Genomic DNA, 24,751 nt, shown 5'->3' on the forward strand with positions numbered 1-24,751 from the left:
AGGTTTTTTCCAGGGTTTAAATTTAGTATAGCATATCAGGTTAGGCATTTTTTATTTTTCTGGTTTGTAGTTTCATTACTGTGTAAATATTAACTACCTGATGAGTATTTGACAAACACAGGCTTTCTTAATTTCTGATGGTTTACTGACATGGGCCCTGAAGTTCAGGATGCCCTCTCTCTAAGACTTATGGATGTGTTGGCCTTATGACTTTTTTTTGTCACTGCAGGCTCAATGGCCAGACAAGTTATATAAATTAGAATAGGGTAGATTAAAGGTGTTATTTGTAATTAGATATTTGTCCTGTCTTTTCAAAAGCCTACCTCATTTTATTGATAAAGAATTTGAAAGTATCCTGTTCTTGTATAAAATGTTGAGTGCTTCTGATATCATACTTACATTGAGATGAGTGTATTTATATAGATTTTTATTAGACTCAGGTTGGGACGAGGAAGGGAATGATCTTCCTTTGATTTTGTCTTTGTGTACGGAAGAATTTGAGTAGATATAGTGAAAGCTATCTGTAAATAATTTTTAAAATATATTAAAATTTAGGACAACTATAACATCCATACAGAATATTATATACTCAGTGACAAACTAAAGACTGTTCTCTGGGTAGCAGAATTGAGCTCTGAATTAGTAGAGAATAAAATCCAATTTGTTATTGCTAGATCATTATTCTCATCATGCTCATAACAGAAATGATGACTTAAATTATATAATTTTATATAATTTTAAAAGTACATTAAGGTAATTGAACTCATTAAACTCTGAGATTTTTATACATTTAAGAGAGTATCCTATATATTTATTTGGTAGGCAGGTCAATAGATATGTGTGACATATAAACTAGAAATTAAAATTCTGCATTTTGCTTTTCTGTAGATACTTTAAAGATGAGAGGAATTTGGGATTACCTTTTCAACAAAGTTTTAGATACAGGTCTTTCAGTTTCAATAGAAACATCTGTTGTTCCTAGATATTCATGTTGCTGATATTGAGTTTTGCTGTATTTTATTTCTAACTCTTATTGCCTTGTCAAACTTTCTTGGGTTGATAGAAATGGCAAAGCAAATAACTGTCAACTGATCCATGTTTAAATGAAATAGAAGGAGAGAATTTCAGAATTCTACTTAAAGCATTTATTCTAGCATTTTATCATATACTAAGTATTTTGAAAGAAGATAATTGTTAATCAAAATAATATGATTTGGAAAAGTATAAAATTAGTGAAAACTCAGGATCTTGGAGACAAACTGGTTTTTCAATTTCCTGCTCTACAGCCTACTAGGTGTGTGATCTTAGCCGAGTTACTTTACTACTTTGTGCCTTAGTTTCCTTATCAGTAGAATTGTGATGATTGTACTGTATATGTCATTGAGTTATTGTGAGGATCGAATGAAGCAATATATATATATAAAATGCCTAATATATTGCCGTATAATAAGCTCTCAATAAATGTTAACAAAATGAAACAAAAGTTTATGAATGTTGTAACTGATTTTTTATAAGTGAAGGTATATTATTTAGGAGTTTTATAATTTGAGTTTTAGCAAAAAATGTTAGAGGGATATTTATGGTGCTATACATTGTTTCTTATGGAAGTTTTTAAAGAAAATGAGTAGAAATTTTTATTCCTTCCATTTTTATTATGCAGGAATAAAAATTCATACATGGTAATTTATTTTTATTTTTTTATTGGAGTATAGTTGCTTTACAATGGTGTGTTAGTTTCTGCTGTACAGCAGTGTGAATCAGCTATATGTACACATCTATCCCCTCCCTGTTGGATCCCTGACCCCTCCCACGCCCGCCAATCCCCCGCATCTAGGTCACCACAGAGCATCGAGCTGAGCTCCCTGTGCTATACAGCAGGTTCCCACTAGCTAGCTATTTTACACTTAGTAGTGTGTATACATACATGGTAATTTAAATTTGAAGACTTCTGGTTTTTTAGCCACTTACTATTATATGTTTGCTTTAATCTAAAGTTAATTTCCACGCTAGTTTAACATAAACATAATTCAGTTTTTCTCTTTGTAGGAGAGAAGATATTTTTTGATCTTATACTTTCTTCTGAATCAAAGTTCTCTGTATAGAGAACTATTTATCAAAGAAATTAAAAAGCATAAGCAAGACCGTCACCATCTGATTACTTTTCTGATATTAGTACAGAACATAATGCTGTCTGTCATTTCCACTAGAATTAGGTTTTAAAGAAAGATCGGAGTGAACTTTCTATCAATAAAAATTGTAGATTTATATTTCTTCTCAATGAACATTCCATAGGTATGTCACATTATTCAGAACCTTTTGTTTTATATTTTTAACTTTATTTTAAAATAAATTTAGACTTAACGTTGCAAAAATAGTACATAAGAGTTCCCATATACCTTCACCCAGCTTTTCCTAATATTCATAGAACAAATATAGAAATCAGGAATTAACATTAATACTAATCAATCTGTAAGCTTATTTGCATTTTGACCATTGTCCATTAAATCACCTTTTTTTGGTCCAGGATCCTATCTAGAATTTCACAGTGTACTTAATTGTCATGTCTCTTTAGTCTCCTTCAATCTGGGCTAGTTCTTCATTCTCTTTGCCTTTTGTAACCTTGACAATTTTGAAGAGTACTAGCTAGGTTGAATATTACTTAACTTGTGTGTCTGATGTTCTCTCGTGGTCAGATTGAGAATTATATATTTTTGGAAAAGATTCCACTGAAGTGATGTTATGTCTGTATCAGTACATTATATCAGGAGTTACATGATATCGATTTGTCCCATTACTGGTGGCGATAAAAGATAATTTGGTTAAGGAGGTGACTGCCAGGTTTCTACACTGTTGATTTACTCTTTTTCCCTTTGTAAATAGTAAGTGTCTTTGGGGAGATATGTATGTAAATACATATGTAAATACTGTTTCTCAAAATACTTCCACTAATTTTAACATAAAATTATGTTCACTAAGGTTTTCTTTGTTTCAAAGAATGGAGCCTTTTTCATTCAAAGGAGGCAGTGGTCGATTTAAATGTTTCTTTGTTTAGTCATCTTGACCCTGAAGTTGCCTTTTTAAAGGTAACTTGATTCTGAATTTTTTTTATAGTCGATATATATTTTTATGATTGCCTTTTATCTTTTATTCTGTAGAGCATTAACTACTCTAAATATGTATTGTGCATTTTCTTTTTTTTACCTGTTTTACTTCCTCATCTTATAGTCAGTGGAACATGAGGACACAATTGGATTAGCTATTTTTTTCTTTTCTATCTTTTAACAAACACTTGACATTTAAACCCAGTGGAGTAACTTGAATCCCAATAACATTTCGGGATAGTATCTTTTCCAAAAGGATGAAGAGAAAATATATTGGTAAATCTTGGAATTTGGTTAGATATTGATTTCTTAAAACAATCTAATAGGGTTTTTCACTTCATTACAACTTTCTTCTCTGTTAGGTAATTGCTTTCCATGCTGTGCATTCCTTAAAGTTCCAGGCTTTCCTCCTTATTTTAGTGTTTATATGGTGTATCCCGTTTGACAATATATACAAGGTTCTGGTTTAGATAGAACCTTTTCCTCCAGAGTCAATACAGTACCGTGGCTAACTAATTCTAAGCAAGCTGGGCTTTGTTTGTCTGTCTGCTTTTTGACAAGATCTCTCACTTTTTAAAATTGAAAAATTGAAATTGGATGTTCTGGCAATATCCGGTTTGGTTTTTTTTTTTTTTTTTTTTTTTTTTTTTACTAATTTTAGGTCTGGAAAAGAACATTAGAAAATCTATAATGGGTGTTGTAATTTAGCTAAAATTTGTGTCACCTCAGGGTAATAATGCCTTTGACTTTTCTGCTGATCATACTTAGAAATTAATCCTAGAAGCTGATGACCCCCAAAAGAGAATCCATGGAACTAATACACTTTCGATAGTTTTTATTTCCTTTAGGATAAGAAAGTTTAACTTTAGATACCAGCCACTTGACAAAATTATGCTTACTTTTTGTTTCTTGACCAGTAGACTTCGTTCATTTGTAAAACGTTTACTGAATTTATTTAATTCATTGTGTAGTTTAGGGGCTGGAGATGCAGAGACTCAATGCTTCTCTCTCTCTTTTTTTTTTTTAATGAAAGCTTCTTTCTTTCTTTCTTTTTTTCTTTATTTTTGGCTGTGTTGGGTCTTCGTTTCTGTGCGAGGGCTTTCTCTATTTGCGGCGAGTGGGGGCCGCTCTTCATCGCGGTGCGCGGGCCTCTCACTGTCGCGGCCTCTCTTGTTGCGGGGCACAGGCTCCAGACGCACAGGCTCAGTAGTTGTGGCTCACGGGCCTAGTTGCTCCGCGGCATGTGGGATCTTCCCAGACCAGGGCTCGAACCCATGTCCCCTGCATTGGCAGGCAGATTCTCAACCACTGCGCCACCACGGAAGCCCGTCACTGCTTCTCTTAAGGATGTTCTTTCATTTTCTTCTTAATGCCAGCTGGGGCTGATCTGGACACTTGGAGGGATTCGCGGGGAATTCTTATTCTTTTTAGAAGTGCCTTACAACTAGTAAGAGTGAATGATAAAAGATGAATAAGAAAAAGATATTACTGTGTCCTGCTCCCAGTTTAGAGTAGTAGAATGTTTTGTCTTATAAATAATCTGTAAATCTATAACTTAGTAATTTCGACTTCAGATTGGTCTTCTATAACACAAGTGAATAGAAATCATAGTCTTTGTAGAAATGTGTTACCTTCTATTTCATTGCTTAAAAATGATCAGGTGTAGCTTTCCGTCTTTCATTGATATTAGAAACACTTAAACGTAGTAAATAGTATATGCTCATTTAGTAATTTAGTATTGAGAACAAATATCGCACACAGTCTAATTTGTACATTTCAGGAGAATATCTCAGAGTGGTATTTATATATAAAATACTTAGATTGTTTTTGATTTGAATGTGACTTGATTTTCAGTAAGAATGTTTAAACTTTTAAGTATTAATGGAAAATATTAAAATCGTAGATGAATAGACCTTCTAACACTTTGTTTGAGTTCCTTTGTGGCATTTCAGCATTGCTGATTTTATTAGGTTTGGTTTGGAATTTCTTCTTTAGTGGTTGAAATGCAAGCCCTGCAGTGGAGTAATTTCTTTTTTCCCTCTTGAAACATCACATAGAAGAATGCTGGATACTGAAACAGAATTAGGATAGGTCCTACTGTGTCATTCTTGTGAGCCTCCATCAGTAGTAGTCTTGCAAAGGCTGTCCTTTCTTGTTTGAATAATGATCTCATTTTGAAAGTGCCTTTACATTTTTCTGCATAAGTGATATGATACACTATCTATCTAAACCACAGTTTATTTCATAGATTATTAACTCCTGAAGCAAGAGAGATGCAGCTGTCCTCAATGATTCAAAATAATTTCTATTTAGGGAAATTTGTTTAACTTTTTTTTTGAGTATGAATATGTTGAATCCACAAGTTTTGGCATACTTCAGGCAAAGCAAAGAAGTTATATCCTGAAAGTAATCTGACTTGGGAGAAGTTTATAAGTGGAGCTATTATTTCTCCAGCCAACTCTCATATTTAACTTACCCTATAACCTAACCTAAGGACTTTTTTTTTTTAATCTAAGTTTGTTGCATTTTTAATTTATATACTCTGTGGGGTCCGGTAAATAAATCAAGGATTTGGAGCTCCTACTGAAGGAGAAATTGTAAACTTAGACCATTATTAATCTGAGCAAGATATGATTTCTTGGGAGTTGTTTTTCATTTTCAAAGTGAAGTGGGCTTCTGAACTTAAATTACCGAGTAATTCTGTTCCATAATGGAATGCTCCCCTTTTGCCTGTATTTTCAATCCGATATATTGTTACTAATTAGTATTTAAGAAATGAAGGAAAATTGGGAAATTTGGAAAATCATATCTTGTTTATAGTTTCTGAATATATTTTAAACTGTATCTTAATCAAAGTAGTTAAGTTTTACTTAGATCTCGTTCATTTGGGAGTCTTTAATAATTTTCACGGTTTATATTGAAATATTATTAGATATGAAAAAGAATGATTTGTCAAGGAAATTGATTAGAAAAGTCTGGAGGATGATTGTTTAATAATTTTAAAAGCACTTTTGTAGCATCTGTTTCCTCTGTATAGGTCCAATGAAAATAAATAAAATAGCTCTGATGTATCAATTTTAAGCTCTTTCTCATCTGTTAAAAAGCCACCTCTTAAGAACTCCAGCTGTGGAATACTTTGCTATTCTATTAGTGATTTTTGGACCCTTGCAAATACCTAGTTAGATTGTGTTTCTTGAAATAGTCAGTATTCAGATCTTTTTCTTTTTGTTCTCCTTTCCTCTTGTCATCCCTCATGTTCCTCCTCAATGTGATTATACTGTAGAATACTGTTTAAAGACTTCAGGATTTAAAATCTATTGGAAACTTATAATGGAAAATAGCTGCCACATAGGCTCATAACTTTTGTAGCTATTTATTTGATACCTCATGTTAGATGGCAGTTTCACCCCCTTGACTTCTTTAGATTTGTTTTTTCATTTCTTTCTTTAAATTCTGGAAATTACAGATTTGATGGTTAAATTTGTAGGTTTTCTTTTCTTAGTCCAAACTGTTTACATTTTTCACTTGTAGAGACTTGAATATATTCCTAAAGTACAGAAGGGTTATTAGCTCATTCCTTCATCTTCAGGCTTTAAAAAAAACATTTAGTCTAACTGTTGTTAGGTAATGGAGTAACCATTCCTTTTCAGCTGCTGGCATATTTCCAAACTGGCCGGCAGATCCAGGAGGAAATGAAGGCATTAAAAACTAACTTTGGTTGGTTGCCACCTTCTTAGTCCTGAGACTATAACCTTTGTTGGTTGATTGATAGAGAACAGGAGAGCACAATCCTCATTCCACTAACAGGTAAGGAACCCTTGTGATGACCAGTTGGTGTGTGAGAGAGATTATTTGATAGCATTTTTTCTTAATTTATCCCCAAATATAACATGTCCCTGAAGTTGGATAGCGTGACTGCCTATGTTCCATCCAGCAGGAATACGCAGCACCCTCCTGTTTAGAGTAAGATCTGAAATTTAATACTCATTTATCCCTCTGTACCACAAAGTATAATTGATCTGTTTTCTACTGTTAAAATTTATCCTGCAGTCCCTATAACTTTAAATACCTATCCTTCTGTCTTATTCTCCTTTCAGCTTTTCCTTGCTCAGATGCTGTGTCCTTTGAACTTCCTTCTCTTAGTTACCTAATTTCTATAATAAAGTAAACTATTTTCCAGTATCTTTATCATCATCTATTATTTGGGTATATCTTACTGCTTTAATTTCTGCATTGTAGCCATTAATGATTATTTCCTGGTCCTTCTTGACCCAAAACCAAATGATCATATGTTTGAAAAAGATTTTTAGTCTGTATTGCCTGTATCCACAATTCTGCCCTCCCACTTTTAAATATGAGTGCTTGAAGAATAAGTCTTTTTCAGTGACAGTAGTCATAGCTTGATAAAATTCAGGTTTAGTTTTATATTGCTATAATATGGAACTATAGTCTGATTAATTCTTTAAATTACTGAAAACTTAAAAACTGAGAACAAATTCAGCTTCTTAGACAATTCCCAAGGTTTATTGGTATTCCTGTTAATATGCTTGATTATTCTGTTTCTACTTTTCAATCCGTCTTCTTCTCTTTGACAGAAGAATTAATTGGGACTTCTTTGATATATCTGAGGTTGAGTGCCTTTCCCTGTCCCTTTAAGACAACTGATCTTGTTTTCCAGTCCTAATTTATCATTTTTTGATTTGGTCTTCCACTTGAAGTTGAGTGGTTTGTCACAGAACGTGTTACGGCTTAGACCAAGATAGGTCCCTTCTTAATAGTTACTGAGGAATGAATCATTTGTGGTGACAGACTTCTAAAATCCAAATTAAGAAGGCACTAAGGAAAGTATGCCCAAAGATAGCTCCTTTTTATCCTGAGGATAAGTCATTACAAGCTCAAATGACCAGAGAATGTAATTTCTTAATAAGAATTTTTTCTTAAATCTATATTCAGCTCTCTATTTCAGTGCTTCTCTCCTACCAGAGGTGCAAGGAGTGATCCTAGAACCACAGATACAGCCAAGACCACGGAGAGCTTTTGACGTCAGGGGTCCACTTTCTCCACTGAACCCTTGGAGGCAGAATATCCAGCTTCTGGAGAGAGTTGGGAAAGGATAATAAACAAGTGGGTGCTTTCCATTATTTACTTGGGTTTATTTATAGATTGGAGTGTCCTTCCATTGCCCATTTAATTCTACTGTTAAACTCCTTGGGTTCATATAAGAACCAAGTGGGGCTGCAATCTGTTTGTTTTTCTAAGAATGCTAACTAGTGCCTGTTCAGAAAAGAAACCTAAAATTTATTTTAATTTTCTCTCCAGATAATTAAAGCAGTGGGTGATTTGGGGGCACTTGATTTGGTGAATGCCTGTGTAGTCCACAGGAATTTTTAAAAGGAAATATTTGCCCATTTTAGCCTTTACTGGTATTAATGTACTTCTAAGTGCTCTTTCATATTCCAGTATTGAAGAAGTTTCTTTATTTCGTCTTTGGGCAAGCTGGGCATCTGAATTCTCCTAATTTACACAGTCTGATGTCCAGGTGTTATCCTACCCTGTTAGTGAGAACTTTTTGGTCTTTTTCCTACCTCGAACTTTAGGACTTCAAATTAAGTAGATCTTTAAACAAGATGCAATGATAGTACCATTATGGTTTTACTGTCAAGTCTAGGCTTCATTCTTTAATAAGATACATGTGAATGAATATGAGTTTCAGGATATAACATCCCTGAAAGCTATGTTAAATATACTCACAAGTAGTTTTCCAGTCCGTAGGAATAATGTTATGTGCGGCAAAAGAGCCTTGTCCTAGATTTTCCCCATGGCATTAAGATGGTTTTCTCTTAGTTCTTTGATGCCAAGGGTAGGATTTGATTCCAGGAAGTTCTTATCACCTACAGTGGGTAGAATGTGAAGTTGGTGCCTTTGGCAGGTTTTCATTTCTCCTTGGTGGATCCCTTCTGTGACTCCAGGTATCTTGATAATGGGAGACTGGTTTATTTGTTCTCTAATTGCCCAGATTTCTTTCAACTGGTAAACATCATACTTCAGCAAAAGGAACTCTTCTAGCAGAGCCTTCATGGATGATATCTGTCACACATGCAGCAGCTGCAGTTTGGAAGGCAGTGGTGAACGGAGCCATGCATTATATCTAGAAGACACAAGGATGAGAGAGCCACCTGATCTTGTCATTGATAAACTTTAAGATTTACTCTGGTGTACTCTTGGTCTGGAAACGGAAAGGCTCAAATAATGACGTAATTTTTTCAGACTGGAATTTTACATGGCCATGAAAATATTCCTTTTTATTCAGAAGACTGAAATAGAGGAAGCATGAGAGACACCTTTCTTTAAAAAGCAGCTCTCTGTATCTGTTTCACTTAAAAGATTTGTGGGATTGAAAATCACCTTAATGAAGCAGGCAAACTTTTTATTTTTTAGTAGTCTGGGAGATCCAAAAAACTTAATGAAATTGTCTTTTGTTGCCTGACACTGAAAGGAACTAGGAAATACAAAGGGTGAACTTCTTAATTATTCCCAAATTACTCTTAATATTAGGATGCACTTTTTAAACTTTTTCTAGTCTTGAGCCTTATTCTTATTTGTCAGAAGGATTCCAGTATAGGAGTAGAGACGTCTTTGAGTTCAGTCTTCTAAAGTAGTAAATACCTGTTAAACTTGAGGTATCGTTCTGCATTGCAGGCATTCTAAAGTTGAATGATACTGAAAAAAAGAGGTATTTTATAGAGCAAAAGCAATTAGTAGTAGTAAGATAAGCCTCTATGTGTGAATAAGTGTTGCAGGATAGTTATCCGAACTATCGATAAATTGATGGCAGTAGTGATCAAAATGTTTTATTTCTCTTTTTGGTATCTATTTAACTGGTCAGTCAAAAGCTGTTAAAGAAGTTTTTAAAAGTTATGCAATGCTGCCAGTTTGTTTTATTTGGTATAAATTTTAAGAATAGAAATTCTAGAGATAATAATATGGAAGCATCTAAATGTCTTAGGAATCTTAAAGGTTTTGGAAACCACATTTGCTAGATTATAACCTGGCCTTTAGTCTTTCTCGGCTATTTGTGAGACCTGTTTTCCCCTCATTTATTATAAATAAACTTTTGTATGTACAGTACTAAAAAGTAAGTTTAAAAGATCAATTTGAGCTAAAATTTCCCTATAGAGCTCTGAATTCCCATAAACAATTACAGCTTTTTACTCTTGATTTGTTTTTTGTTAAAAGTTAATAAGATAGTTGTTACAAACACATATAAATTAAAAAACAACTACTCACTCAACATTTTAGAAAGAACCCAGGGAACTGAAAGTGAGATTTGCTTGGAAATTTAGTTGAACTCTTTGAACCGCAGTACAAACGAGTTTATGGCCTGTGAGGTTATTAGCCTTTTGTTTCCTTTTTGAAGAAGTGATTTAAACTCTTAATCCCGTTAATCTCAAGCTTTGATTAAATTTTAGCTTTGTTCCTTAAAGTGTGCAAAAGAAATGTAAGTGCATTTCTATTCGTCTCATGCCACTAAAAGCTATTTAAAAGTGAAACTTTATGTATATTACTGTGAACTGATGTGTTAAACTTTTATTTTGATACATTTTCCTTTCAGATTTTTAAATATTTCGTGTCACAATATGCAATCCTATATTTTTCAGTGTTTATTTTATGGATATTACTATAAGCTAATTTTTTTCTAGAATGACTAATTGTGTAATATTTGTATTATGTGATCATTTGAAAAACTAATAAATATTTTCTCCATAAAAAATACACTTACTGATAAATGGCTTATTTTTCTTTCAGGAGTAGAAAATGGAAACTACAACAGTATTTTTAAGTGTATTTTAATTTTATGCGTCTTCCTCTAAGTATTTCTGAATATATATCCTATCCTTGTATATGTTAAACTTTTTTGAGAAAGAAAATTATTTTAAACTGTTGAATTAAAATGATTCTCATCGGGTCACCCAGTGCCAAATGTAGGAAATAGGTGATCTATTTAGTCTATTTTTGCATTTTCCTGATTAGCTTCATCTTAACTTTGTTTCCAGAATTGGATTTTTTTAGATGCCGTTTTTGTATGCCAATTTTGCAAACCATTAAAACTCTTGAGTTAATATCATAAATATCAGGAGTAATATGGTCAAATCTTTTAAAGTGAGATCTTGATAAACAAAGACCCTTACAAAATAGCATACAAAAGACAGTTCCTCTATTCAGAAAAAGAATATTTGAAAATAACGGCTGATTGGAGAACTACCCAATTTGTGGGTGCTGTTAATAGGAGAAGAAAATGTTTTATGTTTTAATGTTCTCCTTGAACAAATAATTGTAGAAGGGGAAATCTTAGAGTCTCTTGCTTTTAACCTTATCAAAACAACATGGAAAAGGATAAAATTGGGTTTTAATGATTCTTGTCTTTATATCTACATACACTTAATCAAAGCCACTGGAACAATTTACCTTTCCTATGCAGAGTCTGCTAGAAGCAAGAGGAGATTTCCCTTTTGATTTGAAGAAAACTCATAAGAAGTGGACTCCTAAAATTTAAAATGAACATTATGATAGGGTCCTAGACAAGAAATAAAAGTTTGATTAATGACAATTTGTGGATTAAAATGAAAGAATTTGGCTCCCTGAAGAAATTATACTCTGAAAAATGAGAATTATAAAAGGAAATTTTGATTTAGAATAGATACTGTGTTTGGGGGGGCGCGGGAGGGGAGTTAAAATTCTTGGCTTTATTAGTCTGGTAAGTTTGGGAAAGATGAGTAAAGATTGTGTGGATAAAATTTTGTTTTTAGATTTAAAGCTATTAAAAGGTTTACAGACATAATGTATTTCTATGGAAGATGGAAGGCTGTATTCAAGCCTTCCAAACTGTATTGAATACAAGTTTCCTTGTATTCCTTGTATTCAAGGAAACTTGAGTACAAAAAAATTTATAAGCCTTAACTATATGTGTATAGAAGGGTAGGGTTGGGGGGTTAAATAAAAATCTTGCACTGGAAATTTCAAACATATTGTAAAAATAATGGTGAAATGAGAGTTTTAAATAATTTTCATTACATGGACTTTTCCCTACACTGTCAGTAGCTTCAAAATAAAAACATTACAGAATGTTGAACATGGCTTTATCTCCGAGGTATAAGAACGTAGACTTATTGTTTCACCATGATTCATGGGATTAGCTATAGGAAAAAGTTTTGTTTTGTTCTTTAGTGAGGAAACAGTTTTTTAACATAGCTTCTGTTTTAAAAAAGGTAAATGTCACATAAGCAGTGTGACTGCAAAGTACTGACCTTGTAGCTTACTGTAAATATGTGCACAGATCTTACTGTATTTTGCTGTATTGAAACAATTGAGCAAAATGTCAGTGCCTAGATGTCCTAAGTGATTTCTTGATTTTTAAAAATTCAGGTATTTTTATTTCCCATTTAAAAAAATTCACATTAACATAGTCCTGAAATGTGAAAGATTTGTGTTTCCAAAATAAGCACATAGGTGCTCTTTAAAGTTTTTTCCCACTAAATGTACATCTAAGGTAATTAGATCACTGCAGTAAAAAAACGTTAGGGAACTATGAAGGGTGCGTCGGAGTTTTCAGGAATTACGATCAAAGGGATCTCTACTCAAGAGGTAAGGTATGGCATAGGTAGAAAAATGTTCAAAATGTGTTCAGTGCAATGTCTGATGATAAAGTAAACTGCAACAGATATCCTTTGATTTTCAGACAGATGTAGAATTAGGAAAATAATTTTTCTTAAAAATCTCTCCCAGAGAAGAGCAATGGATAAACCACAAATTTGTTTTTGTATGACTTGGAGTGTATTTAGAAACAAATATTGTACCCTTTTGGTACCTGGCCTGAGTATATTCCATGGCATCTCCTACCCTTGCTCTCTTAATGTTTATGATCCATATTTAATTTAGTGTTTCTTAAGCCCTGAGAACTGTTAAAATATTGTACTTTGAATGGAAAGTTGAGTACAGATTCTTTGAGGTTATTGCCTGGCTTCATGTTTGCTGTGTATGCCTGTTTTTGTTAAATGAAACCTAGAATTTAGAAAACAGTAGCTGTACTGAGTAATTTTAACTTCGGTTTGAGAAATTTGAGTTTTATAAACATTCACTTACACTGTAACTTGGGAATCTGTTATATTAAGGATTAAGAGATAATATTGTTGGCTAGTATATAAATTGTTCAGACAAGAAAGTTATACTGTTATTCTGTAAGGTATATTAAGTAGGTTCAAAGAATCAAGTGTTAGCATAATATGTAGTATATCTAGAAACAAAGGAAAATGCAGCATTCAGTACAGGTGAGCTAGAAAAATGATTTAGAATTTTTTTCTAGAATTACATTACTAGTATAATTTACTCAATAGATGGCAATATAGAAAACACAGTAACCTTCCATCCTATCTTTTTGATTCTTTTTATAAGGACATCAGCTCGTGGACATTTGACTTTTATTTAAAATAGTTTGCTGTCTGTTCTGCCTTTGCCTTTATGCAGAGCAAATGATCATATTGCTATGATCTAGTGACAGCACTCACTACATCAGTGAGGTAGCTGATTCCATGTTCTGGGATGCTCTGATGGTAAGAAGTTGACCCAGAATATGCTTCCATGTCATTTTTTATTTGAAAATTACCTTAGAAATTAGCTAGGTTAGCATCCGTATCTGTAGAATAAAATATGTAAAATTTTACATACAAGATAATTGATATCTGGGAACAATACATGTATTTCTAATATTACATAGTTTATTAAAGGTCTGCTGTAGGATTCAAGTCTCTTGACTCCAGGCTCAGAGATGAGGTACTTTATTGCCTCATCATGTTAGTCCTAGTTCTGGACAACATAGAACGAGTCTGATGCCCTTCAAATATAATAGCCTTCAGGTATCTTAAGATGGCTGTTATACTCCATCAATTCCAAGCGCAAGTTCCCCCCCCCCACAGATTAAGCACACCTCTATTTTTTTTTTTTGCTCTTATTCATGTAGCATGGTTTTGAAATCCTTAAGAGTTTTGTAGATCTCTGAACATGCTTCAGTTTATTATTCTTCTTAATGTGTGACACTGAACCAACACAGTACACGCTCAGCCTGTGTTTAGCCCTGTGACTCATACCATTTTGTTTATCCTTACGTATTTAGCCAGTCAGGTGCTTAATTTTATGAGATTCTCTTGGACAAAAGAGTTACATAGTGATATGCAAAAAATTTTGTTTAAAAAAATTAGGCCAGTAGAGACTAATGTGCACAGTTCAGAGGAAAAGAAAAAAAATTGGCTCAAGGTAATAGCTAAGATCTTGAGAAAGCAATCAAAAAAGTACCATGTTCATTTCAATTATTGCTTAATTCTGATTCACATAACTATAAATTCCATATTAAATGGCTTGTGTAATGTAAAATGTTATTTTTCAGGTTGTCCTTAATAATTTAAGAGGAGCAGGCCCTTTGGAGCTAAACTGTTGACACGGCACTGACATTGAGAAGAAAATGAACTTGTGTTTAGTAACATAATTAAAACTAGAAAGGAAAGTCAGTGCTTCAGTGGAGAAGTTTGAGATACACCCCAAACAGCTGAAGATGGCCCTGGAAGTCTGAGAGTGTGACCAAAATTCTAATGAAAGCACAGTCTTATGTTGCTTCTTGAAATATAGTGCAAATACTCAAGCAACGTTGTTTTGGTATAACTGTTTTAAGTTACCAGTTAAATAGCTTTTTCCCCCCAAATTTTATATTGAGCTCCAGGAAGACACAAGGTGTTTATTTAATGGTTGCATGTACCTTTAGGGTATGCGTACCTGTGTTTGAGAAATACTGGTTTGAGACAGGTTGTGTTCTACCTTACCTGAGTTAGAATTTGGGGACAAATGAGGGAGAAAGAAAAAGCCATTTACATGCCTGCTCTGTGCAGCTTTTGCTAGGTGCTTTACATATATTTATCTAATTAGATCCGGTTGACCCATGAGAAAGGTAGTTTTTTATTTTACACACAAAGATGCTGAAACTCAGAGGTTACACGCCTGCCCAAGGGCACATAATCAAGCAACAAAAATGGCATTTAAAAGATGATTTGTCAAAATCTAAAGAATTCTATCACACCATTGATTGTCAAATATCTTTGCCAAAAAGAATGCATATTCTCAGGAAAATTTCACATAGAACCTCAGTGTTTAAAGTAGATAAAAGGGATTTTTGATTTAGTATGGATTTTTTGAGAGTAGTTTTAGTTTTACAGAAAAATCGACCAGAAAGTACAGTCCTCCCCCTGCCCCCCCTCATTTATACAATTTTCCTTACCATAGTTTGCTCTATTGTTGACATCTTGTGTGGTGTATTTTGTTACAATTAATGAACTAATACTGATGCATCATTATTAGTTGAAATCCATAGTTTACATTAGGGTTCACTCGTGTCATACAGTTCTACAGGTTTTGCCATATACATGATGTCACGTGTCATAATTATAGTGTCATACAGAATAGTTTCACCTGCCTACAAATGGTGTTCCACCTGTACTCATCCTTCCCTTCCCGCCCCTCCCCACCTCTGGCAATCTGTAGTTTTGTTTTTAGCCTTCTCAGGCTGGTTTCCTTCATTTAGCGATATCCAGTGTCTTTGTGACTTGATAACATATTTTCATTACTGAATGGTATTCCATCATATAGATTTACCAGTTTGTTTATCCATTCATCTTTGAAGGACATCTTGATTGCTTCCAATTTTTGGCACTTATGAACAAAGTTGCTATAAACATTTATGTGTAGGTGTTTGGAGGACAGATTTCAACTCATTTGGAAAAATACCTAGTAGTGAAATTGCTGGATCTTACGGTAAAGCCTATGCTTAGCTTTGTGAGCAACTGCCGAGCTGTCTTCCAAAGTGGCTGGACTATTTTGCCTTCCCACCAGCAATGAACCGGAGTTCCTGTTGTCCTATCTCCTTGCAGGCGTGTGGTGGTGTCAGTGTTTTGGATTGTAGTCCCACTGATAGGTGTATAGTTGCATCTTACTGTTTTTTTTTGCAGTTCTCTAATGATACTATTTTCCATCTGTATATCCTCTTCAGTGAGGTGTCTTTTCAGATCTTTTGCCCATTTAAAAATACAGTTCTCTTTTTGTTGAGTTTTAAAAGTTTTTTTGAATGTTTTGGATATCAGTCCTATAACAGATAAGTGTTTTGTAAGTATTTTCCCCTCGTCTGTGGCTTGTCTTCATTCTCTTAACAGTGTCTCTTAGAGAGCAGAAGTTTTAAATTTTAATGAAGTCCACTTCATCAGTTTTTTTCTTTAATGGATTGTGCTTTTAGTGCTGTATCTAAACTCACTGTCAAACCCATGGTGACCTAGATTTTCTCCTATGTTATCTTCAGGAAGTTTTACAGTTTGGAGTTTTACCTTTAGGCCTGTGATCCATTGAGTTAACTTTTGTGAAAGGTGTAAGGCCAGTGTTTAGGAAAAGACTGTCCTTTTTCCTTTGAATTTTCTTTGCTCCTTTTTCAAAGATCAGTTGACTATATTTGTATGGATCTATTTCTGGGCTCTTTATTCTGTTCTATTGGTCTGTTCTTTTGCTGATACTATACTGTTGAATACTATAGTTTTTTGGTATGTCTTAAAATTGGGTGTCAAACTTCTGATTTTGTTCTTCAGTGTTGTGCCTACTATTCTAGGTCTTCTACCTTTTCATATAGACTTTAGAATCAATTTGTCTACAAATGACTTGCTGGGGTTTTTATTGGGATTGCATTGGATCTAAAGATCAAGTTGTGAAGAATCGACATCTAACCATATTTAGTCTTCCTATCTATGAACATGCAGTTACTCTCCATTTATTTAGATCTTTTTGATTTTTCATCAGCATTTTATAGTTTTTCCTCATATAGACACGTTTTCTTAGATTTATACCTAAGTGTTTTTTTTTTTTTTTTGGTGCTAATGCAAATGGTGTATTTTAAATTCCAGTTGTTCATTGCTGATATATAGGAAAACAATTGACTTTACCTGTATCTTGCAACCTTGCTATAGTTGCCTACTAATTGCAGGTATTTTTTCCTTGCTTTAGGGACTTTCGGTATACAGAGTCATGTCTTCTGGAAACAAAGACAGTTTTATGTTTTCCTTCTCAGTCTTTATACCTTTCACTTCCTTTGCTTATTGCATTGGCTAGGACTTCCCACAACAATGTTGAATAAGAATGGTGAGAGGGGACTTGCTTGTCTTGTTCATAATATTGGGTGGAAAGCATCTAGTTTCTCACCAATACGTATGATGTTAGCTGTAGGTTTTGTGTAGATATTCTTTATCACATTAAGGAAGTTCTCTAGTTTTGGTTCCTCAAAGGTTTTTTGTTTGTGTTTTTTTTTTTTAAATCATGAATTGGTGTTGGCTTTTGTCAAATGCTTTTTCTGTATATATTGATATGATCATGTTTTTTCTTTAGTTGTTAATGTTTCTAATTGATTTTTGAATACTAAATCAGCTTTACGTATGTGGAATAAATGGAACTTGGCCATGGTGTATAATTCTTTTTTTCTTTTTAAATTAATTAATTTACTTTTTTGGGCTGTGTTGGGTCTTTGTTGCTGTGTGCAGGCTTTCTCTGGTTGCGGTGAGCAGGGGCTACTCTTCGTTGTGGTGTGCAGGCTTCTCATAGCGGTGGCTTCTCTTGTTGCGGAGCACGGGCTCTAGGCGCACGGGCTTCAGTAGTTGTGGCACGTGAGCTCAGTAGTTGTGTCACCTGGGCTCTAGAGAGCAGGCTCAGTAGTTGTGGCTTACGGGCTTAGTTGCTCCGCGGCATGTAGGATATTCCCAGCCCAGGGCTCGAACCCGTGTCCCCTGTATTGGTAGGCAGATTCTTAACCACTGCGCCACCAGGGAAGCCCGTGTATAATTCTTTTTACATATTATTGCATTCAATTTGTTGATATTTTGTCAAGGATTTTTGTATCAAGGTTAATGAGACACTGGTCTGTAATTTTCCTTTCTTGTAATGTATTTGTCTGATTTTGATATTAGACTTGCCTCATAGAATGAGTAAGGAATCATCCTCGTTTCTATTTTCTGAAAGAGATTGTAGACAATTGGTGTCATTTTATTCAATATTTGGTAGAATTCATCAGTGAAACCATCTGGGCTTTGTACTTTCTGCTTGGGAAGGTTATTAATTGTCGATTCAGTTTCTTTAATAGATATAAGCCTTTTCAGTTTGTTTCTTGTGTAAGTTTTGGTAGATTGTATCTTTTAAGGAATTGGTTCATTTCATCTAAGTTATCAAATTTGTGGAGATAGAGTTGTTCATAATACTCCTTACTATCCTTTTAATATCCATGGGATCAGTAGTAGTGGCTCCTCTTTCCTTTGTGATATTAGTAGTTTGTGTCTTCTTTCATTTTGTTAGCCCAGCTAGAGATTTATCAATTTTATTGATAAAATAACCAGACTTTGGTTTTGTTGATTTTTCTGTTTTACTGTTTTCAGTTTCATTGACTTCTCTAATTTTTATTTCTTTTCTTCTACTTGCCTTAGGTTTATGTCGCTCTTCTTTCTAAGCACTGTTTTTGCTGTATCCCAGAATTTTGATAAATTCTTTTTTTTTTTTGATAAATTCTTTTTTCATGTTCTTTTAGTTTGAAATATTTAAAAGTTCCTTTTGAGACTTTTGAAACCAATTTATTATTTAGAGGTGTTGTTTAATTTCTAACTACTTAGGGTTTTTTTATTTATCTGTAAATGTTTGGTATCTTACTAATTTTAGTTTAATTCCCTTGTGTCTGAGAGCGTACTTTTAGTATGCTTTCTATTCTTTTAAAATTTTGTGGTGTGTTTTATGGCCCTTAATCTTGGTGAATTCTCCATGTGAGCTTGAGAAGGTATATTTTGTTGTTGTTTGATGAAGTAGTCTTTAGATGTCGGTTAGATCCAGTTGATTGATGGTGCTGTTCAGTTCAACTGTCTTTACTGATTTTCTGCCTGCTGGATCTGTCAGTTACTGGTGGAGCGGTGTTGAAGTTTTTTAAGTATAGTAGTGGATTCATCAATTTCTCATTTCAGTTCTGTCAGTTTTTGGCTCACATATATTGTTGCTCTGTTGTTAAGCAAACATACATTAAGGATTGTTATATCTTCATGGAGACTTGACTCCTTCATTGTTTCGTAATGCCCCTCTTTATCCCTGATAACTTTTTCTTGTTCTGAAGTCTGGTTTTCCTGAAATTAATGTGGTTATTCTAGCTTTCTTTTAATTAGTATTATCACAGTATCTTTCTTATCCCTTTACTTTTATTCTACCTGTATCTTTGTATTTAATGTGAGTTTTTTATAAACAACATACAGTTAGGTCTTTTTTTTCTTTAACCCATTTGACAGCCTCTGTCTTTTAATTGGTATATTTCAACCATTTACATTTAAAGCAATATTGATATAGTTGGATTTATATCTATCTTGTTTGTAACTTTTCTATTCATTGGCTTTGTCCTTTTAAAATTTATTTTGCCTTACACTCTATTTCTGTCTTTTTTGATATTAAGTATAATTCCAATTTAGTTTGAGTCCTAACATTTACACATAGTGGTGCTTTGCTAGGTGCCTTCTAAAAGCATTTCACTACTTTAATTTGATTCATTTAATTCTCTTGAGCATCCACTTACCAAATTTCATGCATCTCCCAAGCATTGGAGATATTGAGATGCTTCTGCCCCCACACCCCTCTTTTCAAAGGCTTTTTCCCATTGTTGTCTAGAGCCTGGATCTATCTTTTGTATCTTGTCAAGGATTTTGTGGCTTTAGTATTTTCTATGAGCAAATTTCCCTCTCTACTGGATCATTCCCATCACCATCTAATTATGCTGTCATATGTTATCTTAAGAAAAGGAAGCGGGACTTTCCTGGCAGTCCCGTGGTTAAGACTCTGCACTTCCAATGCAGGGGATGTGGGTTCGATCCCTGGTTGGGGAACTAAGATCCCGCATGCCATGCGGTGTGGCCAAAAGAGGAAAAAAAAGAGAAAAAAAAGAAAAGGAAGCCAACTTGACCTTTTCTTCACCCTCTAACTTGTACTGCAGTCTCTACTCACATTTATTACCAAGAATTGTCTACTCATATTGTTACAATTTCTCAAATTTTATTTACTTCTCAGTCTATCCCGATGTGGCTTTTGCATCTCCTACCAATGTGACTGCTCTTATCAAAGTTACCCAGGTCCTCCCTGTTGCCAGATCCACTGGATGCTTACCTGTGCCTTCTGACCTCTTAGCAGAATTCAGTGTAGTTGAACACTCCTTCCTTCTGAAATGCCTTCTCAGTCCTTGAGTTTTTACTCTCACCTCTTCTTCCTTTACACTTAGATGATTTTATCCATTCCCATGGCTTAATACTTTTTTCTTTTTTTAACTCCCCCAGTTTTTATCCCCTGCCCAGCCACCTCCTCAAAGCTCCAGTCTTGATATCCACTTGGATATCAAGTGGATTAATTAAACTGCTTAAATTAAAATTAAAATTAAAAAACATGTCCAACCTTGGACTATTTTTCTCTTCATCTCAGTGCAGAATCATGATGTTCATCTCATTATGTGAAAAACCATGGAGTGGTCTCTTCCTCACCTCCCATAAACAATCTATTTGTTTTTTGTTAGTCCAGTTGTTTGTTTTGGGACTTTTTTTTTTTTTTGACATTGTTACTATTGTTTACAGCAGTTTTAGGTTTATAGAAAAATTGACCAGAAAGTACAGAGAGTTTCTATATTGATTCCGCTTCCCTTGTTTCCCTTGCTACCATCTTGCATTAGTTTGGTACGTTTGTTGTAGTTGAACCAGTTTTGATACATTAAAGTCCATAGTTTACATTTGGGTTCACTCTTTGTGTCAACAGTTCTATGGGTTTTGCTAAATGTGTAATTTCATGTATCCACCATTAGGATATTTTATCACCACCTCATTCCCTGGCACCCACTGATGTTTTTACTGTCTCTCTAGTTTTGTCTGTCTCCAGATGTCATATAGTTGGAATCATACAGTATGTAGCCTTTTCTGCTGGTTTCTTTCACTTAGCAATATGCAGTTAAGGATTGTTCTTATCTTTTTGTGGCTTGATGGCACATTTCTTTTTATTACGGTATAGATCAGCCACAGTTTGTCCTTCACCTATTGAAGGACATCTTGGTTGCTTCCAATTTTTGGCACTTATGAGTAAAGAAAGCTACTGTAAACATTTGTGTGCAGGTGTTTTGAGGATGTAAGTTTTCAGTGCATTTGGAAAAATACCTAGTAGTGCAACTGCTGGATCTTAAACGGTAAGCCTATGCTTAGTTTTGTAAGAAACCACCGAACTGTATTCCAAAGTGGCTGTCCCATTTTGCATTTCCACCAGCAGTAAATGAGAATTCCTGTTGTTCTACATCCTTGCCAGCGTTTGGTGTTGTCAGTGTTTTGAATTGTAGCCACTTTGATAGATGTGTGGTGGTATCTCACTGTTTTAATTTGCAGTCCCCTAATGGCATGATATTGAGCATCTTTTCATGGGCTTATTTTCCATCTCTGTCCTCTTCGGTGTTGAGAAAAGGCCAGTGTTTAGATTGATACACCTTTTTCCCAATGTGGATGTTTATTTGTTCTAACACCGTTTTTTGAAAAGACTGTCCTTTCACCTTTGAATTGCCTTTAGTCCTTTTTCAAAGATCAGATCTACCTCCTAAATCTCTCTCAAACCTGTCCAACTTCTCACCATTTCCAGCTACCAACTTCTGTTCTAGGCTACCACCATCCCTCGCCTGAACTGTTGCAGTAGGCCTCGCTGGTCTCCTTGTTTTACCTCTTGACTTATATGTTCTTCATAGAATAGGATTTATAATGATTTTAAAGTATAAATAAAATCGTAACTGTTTCCTGCTGAATACTCAGCGCTTTTCTTTGTAAAAACTATAAAATCCAAATTCTTTATCATGGCCTGTGATCTCACCTCCAACTTTACCCTTATTCCTGCTCTCCAGCCAACCTTGGGTTTATTTCATTTAGTCTCTAAATTGTTTATCCCCTATCTTAGGGGATTCCCAGTGACTGGAATGCCCCTTCTTCTGCTTTTAGGTCTCAGCTTAAATGTTCCCTTTTCAGAGATGCCTTCCCTAGTCACTAGAGCTAAACATGCAGTTCTACATCTTGACCTCCATTCTCTGATATCGATTCCTTCCTAGTATTGTTCTCAGTTTAAAAGCATATATTGTTTATCGATTTATTGCCTGACTTCCTGAGACCAGGGATCACGTCTGTCTTGTTTATACTGTTTCTTAGCACCTGGCAGAGTAGCTGTCACACAGTAGGCCCTGAACAAATATTTCAGTGAGGAAGACGTAGGCAGCCTTTGCGATGCCCAAATCTAGTGAGGGAGATCCACACATGAATAGGTGAATTGCAGTGCCACTTTAATGCTGTTGGATAGTTGTCCTAGTCCTGGAAAATAAGCAATAGAAGACTAAAAGAAGAAAAAATCTTTGGGATTCTTTCTCAGTAGTGTGAAGTAGTGATTACAGAGGTCAATTTATGAAGTCTTACTACCTAGGCTTATTTATGAAGCCTTACTGCCTAGGCCATAAATAAAGTTAATATTATTTAATAACGGAGTCAACATAACTTTCATCCAAGCAGTACAAGACTTAGGATACTAAGTGTTCCAGAAGCCATCAGTCTGTACTGACAGTATGGGTGCTTTAGGGACAGTCTCAAGCCCACCAAGAGATGGTCCAGCATACTGATTGAGCTTTGGCTATAGAGTCAGTGTTTGGTTTTGAGTACTCAGTGCTGCCATTCACCCTGGGCAAGTTGTTTAACCTCTGTGCGCATCAGTTTCCTCATTTGTGAAGGAGCTAATAAACATACTTACTGCACAGGGTTGTTATGAGGATTAAATAGACTAATCTATATAAAGTATTTTTCCATGTGCCAGATACTGCAATAAACATAAAAGTGTTTCCGTCATTTAACTAAAATTTTATTATTTTAGAATACACTTACATTGAGTAATATACAGCTTTCTCAACAGATACCTCCCTTCCTACTTTAAAGAGAAAGACTTCATTCTGATGCCAAACATGAATCTTACCTTTGCAGCACCCATCCCTTTTATCCTCTGCCTGTGCTCTACGGTACATTGCCTCTGCTTTCTCAGATGTCTTAAAAAAAAAAACTCAGATGATTTTTTAATTCCTTTTCATAATTCTTCCTTTCAACTAGATCTTTCTCATATGCACAAAAACATGTTAAAGTGTCTCCAATTTAAAAAGAATGGTATCTAACTGTAGGCACTGCCCCACCTCTTCCTGTATGTATGCAAACTTAACATTCTCTATAACATTCTCTCCATTTCTTTCAATGCCACTCACTTCCCAGTCTGCTCCAAGCTTGTTTCTACCTCTTAACTTCATTGAAATAATACTGTTGAGGTGATCAGTGACCTAATCACTGAATCACACAGACCGTTTTCATACCTTGTCATACGTGTGCTCTCAGCATTCAACGTGATCGATGGCATTCACCTCTTCTGACATTTCGGACTCTTGAGTCTTCACTCCTCTGATTTCCTCATATCTCTCTGGCTGGTTCTTAGTCTGTATTGCAGACCCATTCTTTACCCAGGCTTTACTTTACGTGTTGGAGTTTCTAAGGCTGTTTCCTCAGTCGTTACCTCTTAGTTCTTCGCGTCTCTATCCATCTCTAAGACAAATTAACTTTATACTGATGACTCAAGTTCAATAATACTGGTCCAGCTTTAGAGATCGAACGACCTACTTGGCATCTCTTTTCCTTTCTGTGTGCCCCAAGGGCACTTCAAACATGTTTTATGAATTTATGATCTTTCCCCCCTCAAATGTGGTCTTCCTTTAGCATTCCTCAGTTTAGTGACTATCACCCCCTGCATCCAAGTTATGCATGCTGGAATCCTAGGTAACATTCTGCATATGTGTATTCCTCACACCTCCTTTACCCCATCTGTCGTCCAGTCCTGTTGATTTTTGTGTCTGAAATCTCAGTGACCTACTTCTCTGTTGTCAGTGTCCTGGCTTAGTCTATTATTTCCTAACTTGAACCATAAGGGTTCTAATTGGTCTCCTTGTATCCATCCTTGTGCCAATCAAATTCATTCTCCACAGTACAGCCAGAGTGATGTGTCTCAAGATACGAGTTTGATTGATAGTATACCTTTATATATATTATACCTTTAATTAAAACAATCAGCTGCTTCCTGTTGCTCTTAGGATCCACAGGTAGAATAGAGACAAAAATCCTTAATATCATTTGTGAACCCCGGAAAGACTAGGTTCTTATTTACCTCTCTGCTCTCACCTTTGGCCACTTATTGTTTTTACTCTGTCTCTCCCTCACCCTTTTTGCCGTAGCTGGGTGGTCATTTCCTTACCTCAGGAACACCTCGGATGTGCTTGAACAGGTTAGATCACCATCTGTTTGCTCTCATAGTGCCATGTACCTATTGTATCAATGCTTACAGTTTTACATTTTAGTGTGCCATCTCTCCCTCTAGCTAAAAGTCCCTAAGAGACCAAGGATCTTGTTTGCTTTTGCTTACCATTTGCCAGTACTTCGCACAGTAACTGGCTTGTACCCTTCATTTCATCAACTCTTAAG

General features: G+C 34.8%; 1 protein-coding gene across 10 annotated transcripts in view; it reads left to right on the forward strand.

The window, feature by feature from the left end:
* TSC22D1 (TSC22 domain family member 1) overlaps positions 1 to 24,751 on the forward strand; it is a 128,079-nt gene that overhangs the window by 23,857 nt on the left and 79,471 nt on the right. For 2 of the 10 annotated variants that reach the window (XM_028497842.2, XM_028497844.2), the window contains one exon: positions 8,055 to 8,224. The exons of 4 other annotated variants lie outside the window; for them this stretch is intronic. In XM_028497842.2, the coding sequence (XP_028353643.1) occupies positions 8,055 to 8,142 (88 nt within the window). In that variant the 3' untranslated portion in view covers positions 8,143 to 8,224. Of the gene's footprint in view, positions 1 to 8,054; positions 8,226 to 9,117; positions 10,736 to 24,751 lie in introns of those variants that run through there. 4 more of the 10 variants (XM_028497841.2, XM_055089651.1, XM_028497845.2 and 1 more) reach the window with 4 other exon arrangements.

The sequence above is a fragment of the Physeter macrocephalus genome, chromosome 13, assembly GCF_002837175.3.
Source record: "Physeter macrocephalus isolate SW-GA chromosome 13, ASM283717v5, whole genome shotgun sequence".
NCBI classification, from domain to species: Eukaryota; Metazoa; Chordata; class Mammalia; order Artiodactyla; family Physeteridae; genus Physeter; species Physeter macrocephalus.